The 15,670-nt window shown below is 39.6% G+C and overlaps 1 protein-coding gene across 5 annotated transcripts in view; it reads right to left on the bottom strand.

Moving 5' to 3' along the window:
• Positions 1–15,670, bottom strand: part of LRRC40 (leucine rich repeat containing 40) — a 51,045-nt gene that overhangs the window by 21,573 nt on the left and 13,802 nt on the right. For all 5 annotated transcript variants that reach the window (XM_061633405.1, XM_061633401.1, XM_061633404.1 and 2 more), the window contains 9 exons: positions 15,351–15,474; positions 14,241–14,383; positions 13,415–13,587; positions 12,801–12,891; positions 12,649–12,694; positions 10,704–10,815; positions 8,054–8,161; positions 5,198–5,308; positions 1,164–1,241 (listed from right to left, as the gene is read on the bottom strand). In XM_061633405.1, the coding sequence (XP_061489389.1) occupies positions 1,164–1,241; positions 5,198–5,308; positions 8,054–8,161; positions 10,704–10,815; positions 12,649–12,694; positions 12,801–12,891; positions 13,415–13,587; positions 14,241–14,383; positions 15,351–15,474 (986 nt within the window). The remainder of the gene's footprint in view (positions 1–1,163; positions 1,242–5,197; positions 5,309–8,053; positions 8,162–10,703; positions 10,816–12,648; positions 12,695–12,800; positions 12,892–13,414; positions 13,588–14,240; positions 14,384–15,350; positions 15,475–15,670) is intronic.

Consider the following 15,670-nt stretch of genomic DNA (forward strand, 5'->3'; position numbering starts at 1 on the left):
GACCAGGTTCATAGTCTGGAGGTGCTCCTGCATCAATCTGTCACTAGTGTTCCACTAGTGACCTCAGTAGCTAGGCACACCTTCTACTGCTTCTGGACCAGGATAGCTTCACCACTGTTATCAATGCACTGGGAATCTCCAGACTGGATTAGTGCAAGTGGGTTGCCCCTGTGGTTGGCTCAGAAGCTGCAGCTACTGCAAAATGTAACTACTTGACTACTTGCTGGAACTGAATATCACCATCATGTTATGTTGCTGCTGAAAGAATTGCACTGGCTGCCAAGGTGCTGATACTCATGTACAAAGCCCTATACAGCTCAGGACCATGATACCTAAAAGGTAATATCTTATATACTGAGAGCTAGTGTAGTGTGGTAAAACCAGTGTGGTATAGTGGTTAGAACGTTAAGATTAGAACCTGGGATAACAGAGTTCAAATCCCCACTCAGGCATGAAGTCCACTCAGTGGCCTCGGGCCAGTCACTGTCTCAGCCTAACCTACCTCACAGAGCTGGAGGGCGGGGGACCAATGAGGAGGTGGGAACCATGCACACCACCTTGTGCTCCATGCAGGAATGGTGGGATAAAAATGTAATAAAGGAAATAAACTAACCCAACCAAGCCTTGAGCTCTGCAAGAGAGGATGTCCTGCAGAAACCGTCTCAGATTTGTTCAATAGGATGAGGGAATCAGGCCTTTAGTGTGGTGGCACCAACACTGTGGAACTCCCTCTTATTAAATATCAGACTGGCACAATCTCTATTGTCTTTTGAGCACCAGCTAAACTTCCTTTTCCAACAAGCCTTTTAAGAGTTTTTTTTTATATCCCAGTCTATATCTATATTCTTGAAATAGTTTTCAGAGTTGGTGTTTTTGTTAATAATTGCTTCAGGATGTTTTACAGGAAGCAATTTATAACTAAAATTAAAACACCTGGAGGGACACAGGTTATCCACAACCAAATTAAATTAAAGTGTCAGGAGTTTCCTCCTCCAACAGGATACTGCTCAGGCAAGCAGATTTTTGGAGTGAATTTCTAAATGCAGAAGTCTGCTGTGAATTCTAGGATAAAAATAGCAGTGTCATGTAACAGCACAATGTTAAAGCAAAAGACCAACAATTTATTCAGTAATCTTGATAGGGCTGTATATAAGAGTACTTACCTGTTGAAAGCAAGATTAATTACTTGCAGTTTTGTCAGTGCTTCCATTTCATCAGGCAGAGATGTCAAACTGTTATTTCTAAATTGTATTAAAAAGCAACAAAATAACTATTAATTTTTTATTAAAAGTTGGTATTTTAATTCAACCATTTCCTAGTACGTAAGATTTAAACGTACTTCCCTCAATAAACAGGCAGAACTATTCTAATGTGGATCACCATGACAAAGTATCACTTCAGTACAGAAAACTGAACACATCTACATCACCATCATGTGTCATGACTGCATATTAGTACATGCAGAATACCCATATTCAAGAATAATATGCTTCCAACTACCAATAGCTGGAGTCAAAGAATGCGGAGATTGTTGCTCTCATGACCTGCTAGTGAGCTCCTGAGAAGCATCCAGAAAGGTTGTACCCAACCAATTTGTCCCATGCTTCTCCCTGTGCAACAGCCTTCTCTCCCCACATGCCCCATGTGCCCCCCATCTGCTTGGGAAGGTTGGGGGGAACCTTGAACAGATCTGGGGTAGCACAGGGGGAGCAGAAGTCCTGTACAGCCAGTGAAAGTCCTTCCACTAATGAGATGACTTCACTGGATATAACCCTTAGTTAAACGAGACCTGCTGCATCAGAATATGTATTGCCACATACCGTAGTGAGAAATCCCACTTGACAATTTCAGCTGCATGTGTATATGATAAAATACAAATACACATTTGTTATATATGACAGTATACATGAAAGGATAAAATTGTCTATACAAAAATGATATCTCCATGCACACCAAAATTTCCCACACAGTAACCCTTTGACAATATTCAAATCACTGCTGTAGTGCCAACAGTTCAACAGATTTAGCTAAATCAGCCTTCACAGACTGCATGAGTTAGGCAACAAGCATACACTGATTTAATCCTTCCCACTTTTTAACCTGTTAAGAACTGTTCAAAAAACATCACTTGGAGAACTAGTTACATACATGTTAACCGCTTGATATCATGGACCTTAACTGCACTTAGGGGTTGAATTACTTGAAGCTGAATTTTGTACTGAAGAGCATTGGCTCCACATATATCTATTTGATTGATTTGTGGGAGTCCTGGTATTTTGTTGCAGTATGGTTCTGGCTTATTGGTTTTTCTAATAGATCAGGGTTCTCTTGTATGCTAGGCTATGTGTTTTAAAAAACTGTGTGGTAAGATGTGGGTAAATAGTGTAATAATATTACGCCATGATTAGTGGGTGTAATAATATTTAGCCTACTTTTTAGCTGCTGTTTTGTTAGTATTGCTTTAAAGATTACATTATTTTATCCTTGATTTCTTAATATTCTGTGACTTCATAGGGTCAACTTTTAATGGTCTAGGCATTGTAATGGTGTTTTGTGCTGATATTTCTATTGTTAAGTTTATTGCTATTTGTTTCAATGCTGCTCTAGGATTCACTTGAAAGAAAGCAGCATAGAAATACAATAATATTTATTTAAAATATTTCTATCCCACCCTTCTGCCCTAAAATAGGGCATTCAGGACGGGTCACAATAAAATCATACACAATAAAAACACATACAAAAATAGATAAAAATACATAAAATAGTTAAGAAATCTAGGGGGGTAATATTAAAATGGGACTAAAGAGTTAAAACTAAAAAAAGGGGGGGATAAAATCAGTTTCATGCTCAGTCTTCAGTCCCTCCCAAAGGCTCTCTGGAATAGGATGGCTTTCAAAAGTCTCCAGAACGCCATCAGGGAGGGAGCAGAGAAGGCTTCTTGGGATAGGGTATTCCAAAGCTTGGGGGACACAGCTGAAAAGACTCTTTCCCATGTGCCTGTCAGTCTAACATCATTCATTCCAGGCACGCAGAGGAGACTAGAGGCAGATGATTTTAAATCCCCAGCAGGTACATATGGCATAAGCGGTCCCTCAGGTACATTGGTCCAAGGCCGCTTAGGGCTTTAAAGGTCAGAACTAGCACTTTGAATTAGGCCCAGAAACAAATTGAGAGCCAGTGGTGTTGATAAAGCACAAGGGTGATATGATCCCCACACCGTGATCCACTTACCATTCTGGCTATTGCATTTTGAACCAACTGCAATTTCCAAATCGTTGTCAAAGGCAGCCGCACATAGAGTGCATTACAGTAATCAAGCCTCAATGTCACCAATGCATGTGTCACTGTGGCCAAGTCAATTGCTTCAAGGAAGTTGGCCAAAAGCACTCCTGACTATCGGAGCCACCTGATATTCAAGCAGCAGGGCAGGATTCAGGAGCACTCCCAAAGTGTGGACCTGCTCCTTCAAGGGGAGTGTGACCTTGTCCAGAACAGGCGGCAGCCCTATCCCTGACACAGCTTTCCCCTTGACCAACAACACTTCCATCTTGTCTGCATTAAGTTTCAGTTTGTTAACCCACATCCAGCGCTTCACAGCCTCCAGGCACCAGTTTAGGATGAGCACTCCCTCCCTGCAATCAGATGGTAGGGAGAGATAGAGTTGTGTGTCATCAGCATATTGATAACATTGTACTCCAAATCTCCAGATGACCTCTCCCAGAAGTTTCATATAGAAGTTAAAGAGCATGGGAGTTGAAAATGCACAAAAAGAACTATTAAAAAGAGCATGGGAGACAGAATGGAACCCTGCAGGACTCTAGGTCAGCACCCAGGGGTCGAGCAGTAGTCTCCCAGTACCATTCTGAGACCTGTCTGACAGGCAGGACCAGATCCATCATAAAACAGTGCCTCCCAATCCCATCCCAGCTAGATGGCCCAGAAGGATACCATGGTGAATGGTATCAAAAGCCACCAAGAGGTCCAGTAGCACCAGCAGGAATGCACTCCCCTGTCTGATGCCTGGCGTGCGTCATCAAGCAGGGCAACCAAGGCAGCCTCTGTTCCATGACCAGACCTGAAGCCTGTTTGGAAAGGGTCCAGATAATGTGATTCATGCAAGAAAACTTGGGGTGGGGGACTCTGTGTGCTGTGGCAGCTGTTTGCCATATCTTCTTTCTGCTCCATGTAAATAAAGGGAAGGGGCTGCCTGAGGCAGTGCCTCAGTGCATGCCTCGGCATTGCGCAACATGTGCCGCTAAGTGCACAGTTGGGAGTCAGTTTGGAATCCATTCCCTTTCCAAGAGAAATCATTGCCACTCTTGAAGTGCTAGAGACAGACAGCCAAACTGATAGGTGGTTGTGACGAATGCCTGCCTCTTTTTAGGATGACACCTGAATAGCTTTTGGTTCCTCAGGTGAGAGATGAAGGAAGTGTCATTGCCTATTATGTTTGGACAAGTAGTTTATATATATAATTTTACCTCCTTGAGTGAAAGACAAGGAGTAGTGCTTGATATATGAATTATGTGAGTGTTTGCAGAATGTGATTTGAGATGTGTTACAATAGGAAGCTTGAGAGCATTGGTTCAGAATGTTATTTTTGATGAACATAAGTGTGCTGATCTTGTAAGGGTGTACTTGGAAACAGATATCATTCGGTTTACTCAACTGTAGTTAGATGAAATTCTGTTTACTGTTATAGGGGCTGGCTTTTTAAATTGTTTTGCTTTTTATTATATAGCAATTAAGAAATCAGTTGATTTTATTTTGTCTAATCTGCTATGTTTAAAATAAGGTTGATTTTTTACCCGATTTTTATTAAAAATGTGTGAAGCCTAAGGGGTATTTGTTCAGTCAGCTATGTTATGATCTTTTCTTGTATTTTTTTGTAGTTCATTTCTATATGTGATACTAAATGTTGATACTAAAGAGGATGTTCTATTCAGTTAATAATTGTATTTTATAGATTGTGTTGGGTTTTTTTGTATCTGCTCTTTAAGACGTGTTAACATGTTGTACATCACTTAGAATTTCATTTAAATATAAGTGGTATATAAATTGTCAAAATAAATTAATTAATAAAAATATAAAACTCAATCTACATTAGCCAGCATTTCAACTATTAGTGCATTTATCGGGGGGGGGAAGCCTTTAAGGAAATCTACAATTCAAAAAGGTTTTAGAAACAAAGGCTTACCTGACATCCAAATGTGTCAGTCTGTGAAGCATACAGAGTTCCAGGGAAACAGAAGAGAGCTTATTGAAACCAAAACTGATATCAGAGACAGATTCCTTTAGCTCCACAATTCTGCAGCATAAAAATTAAACTTGTCAATAATTCACAGCATTTCCGGCTATCTCAAAAGATCACTGATTAAAGTAGACTGCATCTTAGCTTTCACCAATGTATAACTCTAGATCAGTTTCTCTCAAACGCTGGGCTGGGACCCAATAGTGGGCCTTTCAGGTGAGCCACAAGATGAGAAATTTTTACTTCCTGATTTAAACTGGTGTTTCTCATTAAGTCTGAATTGGGAACTCTTATTTAACAGAATTTATATACTGCTTGATTGTAAAAACAAAAACACAAGCCTATAAGTAGTTTACAAGAAACATTAAACGGTTTACAAGTTTAAACCAGGGATAGTCAATATTGTGGATTACAGCTTCCATCAGCTCTAGTCAGCATGGTCAACCATCAGGGATACCGAGGGAGCTAGTCTGTATCTGTAGGGCACCCCATGTTGGATCCCTCAACATTAAACTATGGCTTGTTAAAACAAGCTAGGATCAATTACCATGAGCCATATCCACATGCAACTCCACTATGGTTTACCACTATGGAGACATGCTTGCACTCCACCCTCCTCATCCCGTATTCGTGGGAGGAAAATGCTGCAAAAGTTTAGTTTACTTTTACAAAATTCTGGCTTAGTGTTACAACTGAATAATGGGTTAAGAAGTTAGCTTGTTATAAAACTTACCAGTGTTTGTTTTAAACCAAGACCCGGGTTCACATACAAAGCTAAGTCAGGATTCTTTAAAAGTAAAATTAAGCTCTGCTGAAGTCCACCTCCCAGTGTTATGGGAGGGTACATGAGCCTGACTCCTCAGGCTCACTTATCTACATAACCATGTGTTAGTGCTATGTGTAAATGTGGCCATGACTTATGATCCTGCTATTTTTCCAACAAGCCACAGGTTAAAGTGACCACTTTTGTCCTTTTCTGATGTTAACAATAAACTGATCAGTTAAAATGAGACGCAGATGCTTCCAACTCTTTGTGACCAAGTTAGAGGAGGAAAGAAGAGTGCACAAGCCTAAGGATGTTTCATGTAACACTATACTATGGTTTTGTGTTGTGTTCAAACCAAGTGACATGTCTTGTTAGTATACCTACTGTGATGAATCCCTATATTCTGCTGTAGGCCAACAGTGCCACTAAAGTGCCTGGAATTTAGTATCTCTTGCAGTGAACCCTAAATAGGCAGATATCTTGGGTTTTATTCCTGAATACATATTCTCAGGTTAATCCCAATAGCCAACTGTTATGAACTGGCTAGTTCTTTTGTAGTGGAACTTCAATATCATTAAGGAGGGAAACTAACCTCTAAATAAAAAAGTTCATTGATGTTACTAGTCTAGGTAGCCAGAGATGGAACCTCTCATCATTGGTTTTAAAAAACCAATCTGTCTCTGTTAAAACCAGCTTTTACTGGTCTAAGATTCCCATAAAAATGTGAAGCTTCACCCTCAGTCTTTGCATCCTTGGAACTATCTAAGGCTGCAATCCAATACACACTTATCCAGGAGTAAGTTCTATTGAACGCAATGGAGCTTACTTCTGAATAGACATGTACTGGATTGCAGCCTAAAAAGATGAACTCCCACTGATGGGTTTCGTACACAGTCCTAAGGTGAACTGCAGCTTAGCACACATAAGCTAACGTTTGAGTTCCTGGACAACTAAGTCCACTCTCAGCCCTGCTGCTGCCACACTTTCCAGGGCGAAGCCATCGTTTGCTTAAGTGTTACATTGCTTAAGTGTTACATTCAAACCGAGGTTTATGGCTTGCCTTGCTCCAAACAACGTGCAGTAGACCAAGAACAACCCTTGGTTACAGCTTGTAATTTCTCTGGAGCAAGACAAATCACTAGTCTGGGTTTGGACTCAATATTCAACCAAATCATGGCATAGGTTCAGGTAGTATTTCAGCAGTAAGACCCAGAGAGGACAGCCAAACTAAGTCTGGCTTAGTGTTTTATGTTTAGTGGGCCACTGTTTCAGAGCCTCTTTCCTGAAATGAACTCTGGACGTGCTCTGAAACTGAAGGTAAAAGGTAATTAGCAAAGTTAGATTCACTTTCGTTGATTTAATGTGCAACACTCTGTTATGTGGCTGTTGCCTTCTCTTTTTATATACACATAAAAACAAATGAAATAGTATTTCCATTGACTGAAACATAGCTATGTTTGCTTAGCAGTAACAAACACCAAGATTGACATTAGACCCATGCAAAATATCCTCCCCTTTCATGAGGCTATTTTTCCCTGGCAGAAGGGGGGTTATATACAGGAGGCAAAATTGTAGAACCCTATGCAGGGCTTCGTCTTACCTTTTAAAGGAGTTGAGGGTGGTTCTCTTTCAGCCCTTTTTTCTTTTACTCTTAAAAAACCCTTCAAGAGGTATCATTCCTGGAGGGACAGAATGCCCCAGGGAACTGTGACATAGTGTTGCTTTCTGGGCCACTCTTGGGGAAGAAAAAGATGGGCATTCTGTCTCCAGGTACGTAGCTGGATGACTATGGCTAATTTTGGTGTTGCTTGAAGCAGCAGCAAGACTTTTGAAAGTAAAAAGTGGGGGGAGGGGAAAAAGAATCACCCTCTGCAACCTTTTTTTTTTTACGGTAAGACCACCTTGCCCTCCCCACCATTAAAAATTTTACAGTCTTTTTGGGGAGAGGGCAATTTCACCCCACCCATCCCCCAAAAAGATCTGGGCCAAATATTTCAGCCCAACTTTAATTAATATTGCTATAGAAAAAACAGTACCTTACTGGAATTTCAGTCAGCTGATTCTTGCTGAAATTTGCAATATTGACTGGATTGGTTCCAACTGCATTCAGTACTTCATCCGGAATTACAGCTGCCTGTTTCTCACTAAATATTTATCAAAATTCATCTTATTTAACAGGACAATTATCAATTTCCCAGAACTGTCGCTTTTTTGACAAATCACCATTATTAAAAGTTCAACACAGAGCACTCCAACAGGAAAGGCAATGTACTTTTAAGAGTTATGTTGCAAGCAAATTCATATTGTACTCAATTATCAAAATAAATTACGGCTGGGAAGTTTCCTAAAGAGAAAACTTTTAGAAAAAGAAGCATTAAGCAGTTTTTATAGTCTTTGCAACTGGAGCTACTAACCTCACAACACTAGTCCACAGAAATGTTTAGAATGTAAGCCTGTGCGTAGTACTGTCTTATTTGTTGCTGATCTTATTCAAGCTGGTCTGGGAATCTTTTCAGCTGAAGCCTGGAGTAGAAGTGCTTTACAACCAAGCAGATTTTCACAAGTGTGTAAAGAGAGCTGCTCAATTTCTTTGATACAGGAGTATCATCCTATAAATCAAGGGTGGCTAATTTGTTTTTGCTTGAGGCTGCATTCACCCTTGACCAATCCTTCAGGAATCACATGCCACCAGTGGGTGTGGCCAAACAGTATGGCTATCAAGCACACACACCTCCTCAATTGATAAGGGCTGGATCATTAGACAGGGCAAGAGGATTTAAACCTTCTGCCCACCCCAGCAACATATTTAATTTTTTTTCTTTTTCCTGCCACCAAAACTTGGGGAATCTTGGGGGGGGGGTCAGAGGAATATGCTCGGATGAGCCACTTCAGGCCCCCAGAACAGAGATTAGCCACCTATGTGATGTAAATCTAGTTCTGAACGTTTGGTGTAAGACAGTAATTGTTCTCCAACATTTCTACAGTATTTACAGCACAACATCAATCACAGGAGTTTTACCAGATAAGCAACTTTTCATTTTATAACTTGCAACAATATAAAGCTTGTTATTACTTTCTTACCATTACCACAGTATTAACATTGCTATGGTCTACTACTTACTGTGTTATTACAAAACGATCTGTTAAGAATAATAAGGCTGCAGTCCTATCTACACTTACTTGGGAATAAGCTGCATTGAACATGAAGGAACTCACTTCCAAGTAAAAATACACTAAAAGCAAGGTTCTCAATTCTTTTACTAAACTTATGACAGATATAATTCAAGTCCCCTTACCAAAACACACCCAGAATTAAAACAAAATCCAAATCAATTCCTTTATAGAACATACAGTGTACCTGGCAGTGCAGCCATGTAGTGGCCCATCCCTTACTCATAGCCAAAGGAATGACTGTTCCCTTCCCACAGACACTTCCACAGCAGACTCTCCTCTTTAATCACGGTTAAGGATTGCAGCAGCAGCAGCCTGAACCACAGTTAATACTCACCTTGAGTGCTTTAGCCAATAGATTATATATCAGTGTTGTAAATCTATGTTTAAACCAGGGGTGAGGAACTTTTTTGGCTCCAGGGACCAGACCTTTATCTGTCCCACCTTGCAGGGCAACTTTGACAGGTGGGTGGAACAACCCACCTGTCAAAATCCCTTGCAGAAGATTCCAAAGCTTGGAAACCACTTCACAAGAGGCATTGCCTGACCTATGTTTGCATCTGAAGTGGAAATGAGAAGCCCAAAGAGGCTTCAAAGAGCAGCATCGGGAGGGAGAAGCAGTTTTCACTGACTGGAAAACACTTCCCCTTTCTTGAACAAGGCGTGCTCCTACTATCCAGCTGGTGGGCGGCTGGGAGCACACCTTGCTACAGCAAAGGAACAACTGGGAGGAACACTTAAAGCCTCTCAATTGTTCCTTTGAAGCCCTGTCCTTAACCACACACCTGATGTCATGGTTTCCCCAAAATGGCCTGGCAGTTCCCTACCCCTGTTCTAAACAAGCTATAGTTAAGGGAAGGTGGCAGTAATTCATGCCAGAGAGATGAGTGACTGGCAGGCAGAAGCTGCTCACCTGGCAGGACAAAGCCACAACACTAGCTTCCCAGCAGCAGGATCACTGCCATTTACAGGGAGGAGCAAGGTGATGGCAAGGTTGGGGCTAGAGTACCAGATTGGCTCCACCGGTGTGCTCCCTTAGCTCTGATCTGACCACCAGCTCACTCCTCCCGGTAAGCAGAAGCACCGCCACTGCCATGAACCTAGTATTGTGGCTCCACCTCACTGAGCAAGATGGTTCTGGTGGCATGAGAGAGCATGTGATCCTTATGTTTTAGGGCTAGCCTCATTAAACCTGCACCAGTGCCATTTGATCTATCAGGAACACACTGGGTGGTATTCAACAAAGTAATTTCATAAACACAAAGACTTCTGGTTGTACAATGGAATTTTTCCTCTTTCTTTTCCCCATGCACTCCCTACGTCTATCCTGGAAATTCCCCCAACCCTCTAGATCAGATCTGGGGAAGGTGCAGAGGGAGGGGAAAGGGAGGGGAAAGGGAGTAGAAATCCATCACACAGCCAGAACTCCTTGTGCTTACTGAACTACTTCACTGGATACTGCCCATTATATTTTAATTTATAAGCCTATGATTAATAAATTTTAAATATTCCTACCTATAGTCCAATGTTTTTAATGCAGTTATAGCATGCAGGTTAATTTTTGATTGACTTGGCAGAGTCATCGCTGTCACAGACAATTCTCCATTTGGACTAATTGTATCATCATCTAAAGGAAGCAGAAGTATGTAGGTTTAACTTTTGACAAACATCAGAATTTGCAAAAGTCTTAAAATGATAAAGAAGTGTGACCAAAAGTTTAGGATTATTATTTAATTTCAATTTTACCCACTTTGAATCTGCCCATCATGAAAGAAAGAGCTTTCACAGGAGCTGAGAAACACCTTCTACCCTGGCTCAGCACTACTTAACGAAGACCCAGCACAAAATATTTACACAACATTTCTAGAAGATGCTCAGGTTTGTTCTTCAGAAAGTTTCAGAAGGCTGGAAGTTTCAACAGTTATCCCAGGTGTAAGAAGGTAGTTAATTACTGTTCTATCCAGTCAAATATGGATTTGTTATAGCAGTGACTTAGGTCATAGAACTTGTATTTTTTAACCATACCAAGACTAATGGAGAAGGTGGCTTTAAGTGGACAATTTTTAGATTGCGCTCCTAAGTAGCATGTGATCCATTTATCCAAATGTTGCCAGATGTTAAAGAATTGTATCACAATTCTTTGTAATTACAAAGGGTATTACAAGAAAGTATCACAGCAAAATCTATAATTATATAGCATAAAATGTCTGACTACATTACAATTATCATTTTTTTCTTTTTTAAAGAGGAAGCTATACAATCGTGATCGTATCTGGTTGATACAAGTCCAAATCAATTTTGGCACATACCTTAAAACTACACTATGAAATAACTTGGCAGTGAAGTCCTTAGAGTAAATGATATCCACTAGTTCTACCATCTAATCTTTGCCCATACATACAGAATCCTAGCTAATAAATCTATTTCCAAATAAATGTTATCCTAAGCCAGACATCTCAAGAGTGAGCATAAGCATGAGTATAAAATTAAGTATGCAGTTATTTCCATATTAAGTAACGAAATACTAGTCTGAGGAATGGCAACCTATAGCTCCCAAGAACTCCCAGCATACAGCTGGGGATGAGAAATGGCTGAGAAATAAGTGTGAGAAATCCAGATAGAAAATGGAAGAGTAATGTGGTGTTAATGTGGTTTGGGAAATGGAAGCTGTCCACGTCCACCAGAGTGAAAAATTATTGCTAAAAGTTTTAAAACAAGAATGCTCAGAAACACTGCAACATGACAAGAAACACCTAAATTAGTGACATTATGCATCAACTTAACAGTCAAAAATGGCTTTATTAATTCCATCTTACCCAGCCATCTAAGCCTACTTGTTGGGGTTTAATGCTATTTTGCTTATATATCTTAGTAATACAAAAGAATTTTGGAGAATATCTTTCAGGGGAAGGGGCACAATTTTTAAACTTTCTAGAGTCCTTCAATACTAAAGTTTATGTGTGACAATCCGGAGAACTGCTTAAGAATACCCAAAGGAGACATTTTTTACTTTTTTTCTTTGGAAAAGTAGGCTATCACATCACAAACTGCTCTGGAAATTACCACTAGTTTGACATGTAGTGCAAGGGCTGTGTGTTCAGCATTCAGAGCTAGCTGTAGCAGCGAGCAAGGTCATTTCATGATTGCTGTCTTTGCATCTTCTACCACCAAGTCCACTTTACACAGCCAGTGAATTATTAAACTCATATCTGGTCAACAAGCAATTCTTCTGGATATTATTGTCCAATTAAGTTTTCCACTTTTTTAGAGTCTACATAACAAGGGATACACTTTCTTCTGATCCATACTAGAAAACCACCTCCAGTTACATTGGACTTGGAAGAGAAGAAAAGCTATGTAAGCAAGCAGATGTGTACAAAAATGCTAAACAGAGAATAATTAATCTCATAATTACAGCTATTCCAAGGGTTGACCTTCTACTCTCAAAGAAAACATTTACCTTGTATTTTACTTCTAAGATATTTCAGTATTTCTTGTGTTCCTTTCTAAAAGGGAAGAATAAAAGCACAGAAAAGCTTATCAGTCACCACATCTTTTGTATCTCAAGGGGTAGAAATTATTTAAGATAGTATATAAATTATGCGTTCTTACTTGTAGAACTTCCCTTCGGATGGTTCTTAAAGGGTTTCCTTCCAGTGCTAGGAACTTCAGCTGAGATAGGTTTCCTAGTTTATAAGGAAGTCTGCAGAGATACAGAGTTCTCTTTAAAAATAACCTCAGTCAAAGCCAGAAGATGAAGCAATGCTCAGCTCAGTTATTCAGACTTGGATACAAACTAGGTGACCATGAACTTTCACAAGCTCCTTTTATTCAAGGATAGTCAAGATCCAGCTGATAATTCCACTGGCAGAAGGGATGGCAGAGGCGATCTTCACTTATTTCTCTTGCGCTATTTCTAATGCTGCTCTGAAGGATCCCTCAACCCTTCAGAGCAGATTGTCATGAGGGCACAGGGTGCTGCTGGGGGAAGGGGGAAATCAGTGCTGATACGAACAGACCTTTCACCAGTGGAAGTCTAATTAAGATCGAAACCCCTGCATTTTGAACCTCATTAACTAGAACATTCTTCATGGCTCAATATTACTTTATGAATTAAAAGTATTGTTTTTCCAAGATCAAAATATGAGTTTTAGGTCTTAAAATTCAGTAAGAGTAAACATTTGCTCCAAAGTAAAGAAGGCTATTAAATATGCCTATAACCTTACCTACTAATATCATTGTTGGATAGGTCCAGTCGCTCTAACCCTTGTAACAGAGTTATTTCATCTGGTAGTGATTTTAGTTTATTATCTCTTAATTCCAGCACACACAAGGAATTCAGATGCTTTAGGTGGTCAGGTTTTAATACTTCAATTTGGTTTTCACCAACATGCAACTCCTTGAGGAATAAAAAAAAATTATATAGCCATGAACTCAGTATCAAGATTAATCTATGTTATAGGAGGCAAGAGTATACTAAAGTATTCTCCATATTTTCACTGCATATCTTATTTACGTATTTGTTTACATTTAGAGTTTCTCAAGCAGAGAATCTATAGTAACCTTGTAGGAACTTCAAGTCACTAGAGTTGCTAAATTATGCGTATCTACTTGGGAGCTGCACTAAACTCAGGAAAACTGACTTCTACATTGGATTGCCCCTCACCAGCTTTACTAAAACCCCAATAGTATTAGTTTCTATTAAAATATGTTCCATCCACAATCTGAATCTTGAACGCAAAGCTACATGTACCTGTGTCAGTGAGATGCCCCCCTATTAAGACACACTGTGTAAAAGCATCATGATAATTGTTAAATATATGCAATGGAACATACTCTAATCCCAATGTCACCAGACAAACTAAAGCTTAAAATTCAGTTTCAGAAATTAGTTGGATGAACTTCATCACTTTTAGTTCAGTTTCACCAATATAAAGATTAATCTATCTTTAATTACAATAGGCTTCAGAAAAGGAGAAAAAAACTCCAATATGACAATCCATACACACACACACACACACAAGCATCAAACATACTGAGAACAAATCTTACCTTTAAAAATTTACATGAAGGAAGGTCTGGCAGGTAGCACAATTTATTTCTCCTTAAATAAAGTTGTTCTAATGATACCATATTGGCCAGTTCAGGAGGTATAGTTTCCAGATCGTTTTTAGTACAATCAAGCTGTTTTAAACCTATAGAAAATAATGTCAAATAGAAAAACAAGTTGAAACCTCAGAATCAAAATCATTAGAGTGGCTTTACTAAAGACAAGCATCACACAGACACATTGTCTTCAATATTATACTTCTGAAAGAGGCTTCAAATGTTTGTCATCCAAGCCAGACTGAATAAAGAGTGCTTCACAGTTGTGCATGTGAAACTTCACCCTCTTACGTCTAAGGACAGAGGGGGGGAAAGGGAGGGTGAAGTTAACTCACAAATGCAAAGGCAGAAGAATGTGCCACTGGATTTGTTATATCTACATTACTTTCTCAGAATTCTTAATAAGAGCTATGCCACTTGCAAGCAGAAGACAATGACTTGGAGCTAAAACATCTCTTGCGTGAGCAGAAGGCACTTCCACACCACCTGTTGCCCCCCTCCCAGCTTTCCACTTTGCCTCACACACTGTTCAGAGGATCCCAACAATAAAGAATCACTTTTCAGAGGGCTTGACAGTCTGCAGTGAGAAGAGCAAGTGGGAAAACCCTGTTGCATGAGCAGAATTCTGACACAATTCTTTGGATCCAGACCATTATTTCTAGCTGTACCAAGATATTCTAAACACGTAGGTGTTAACTTTATTGAAACAAGCTGCCGCTGCCACTTCCCACTTAAATCCATTGTTTTCTGATGTACACAGTTTACACTGCACACAGATTACAATGCAGAGATTCTGTACATATAAGATTCTTCTCATAGCTTATCATGGGATAGTCTTCCTGTGTTGCACATACCAGTTCTGCTGGACTACCAGTTCTGTTTAAAATGGGTGTTACACTTTTTTGTCTACATGAACATAAAACTAAAGAGCTTCTTCTAAAGAAGCATGACGGTAATGTACTTTTCAAATTAAGTTCCATAAACCCCTTATTACTACCAGTAAAGCAAGACAACAAAATATTCAAATTCTAAAGGCATAATTGAAGACTTCCTTACTTTTCATAGCACTGATTTCTGTTGGTAGACTCTTCAAATGATTACAAGACAAATTGAGCCTCACCAAGTTTGTAAGGAAACAAAAACTTGCAGGGATACTAGAAATATAGTTGTTGGAAACGTTCTGAAGAAAGGGGAAAGAAAAATTGATGAAATAGTTTAGAGTAACTATATGATAATTTCTGATAGTCTTCAAACCACTTAAGTCAATAACGCAAGTAGTATTAATTCAGCATTGGGTATCAGAACATGATACAGGATACTTGCTATCCCTAGTCAGCACTTGCAGTATTTATGTCCTGTTTCACTCTCATATGGCA

The sequence above is a fragment of the Rhineura floridana genome, chromosome 6, assembly GCF_030035675.1.
Source record: "Rhineura floridana isolate rRhiFlo1 chromosome 6, rRhiFlo1.hap2, whole genome shotgun sequence".
In the NCBI taxonomy this organism is placed as follows: domain Eukaryota; kingdom Metazoa; phylum Chordata; class Lepidosauria; order Squamata; family Rhineuridae; genus Rhineura; species Rhineura floridana.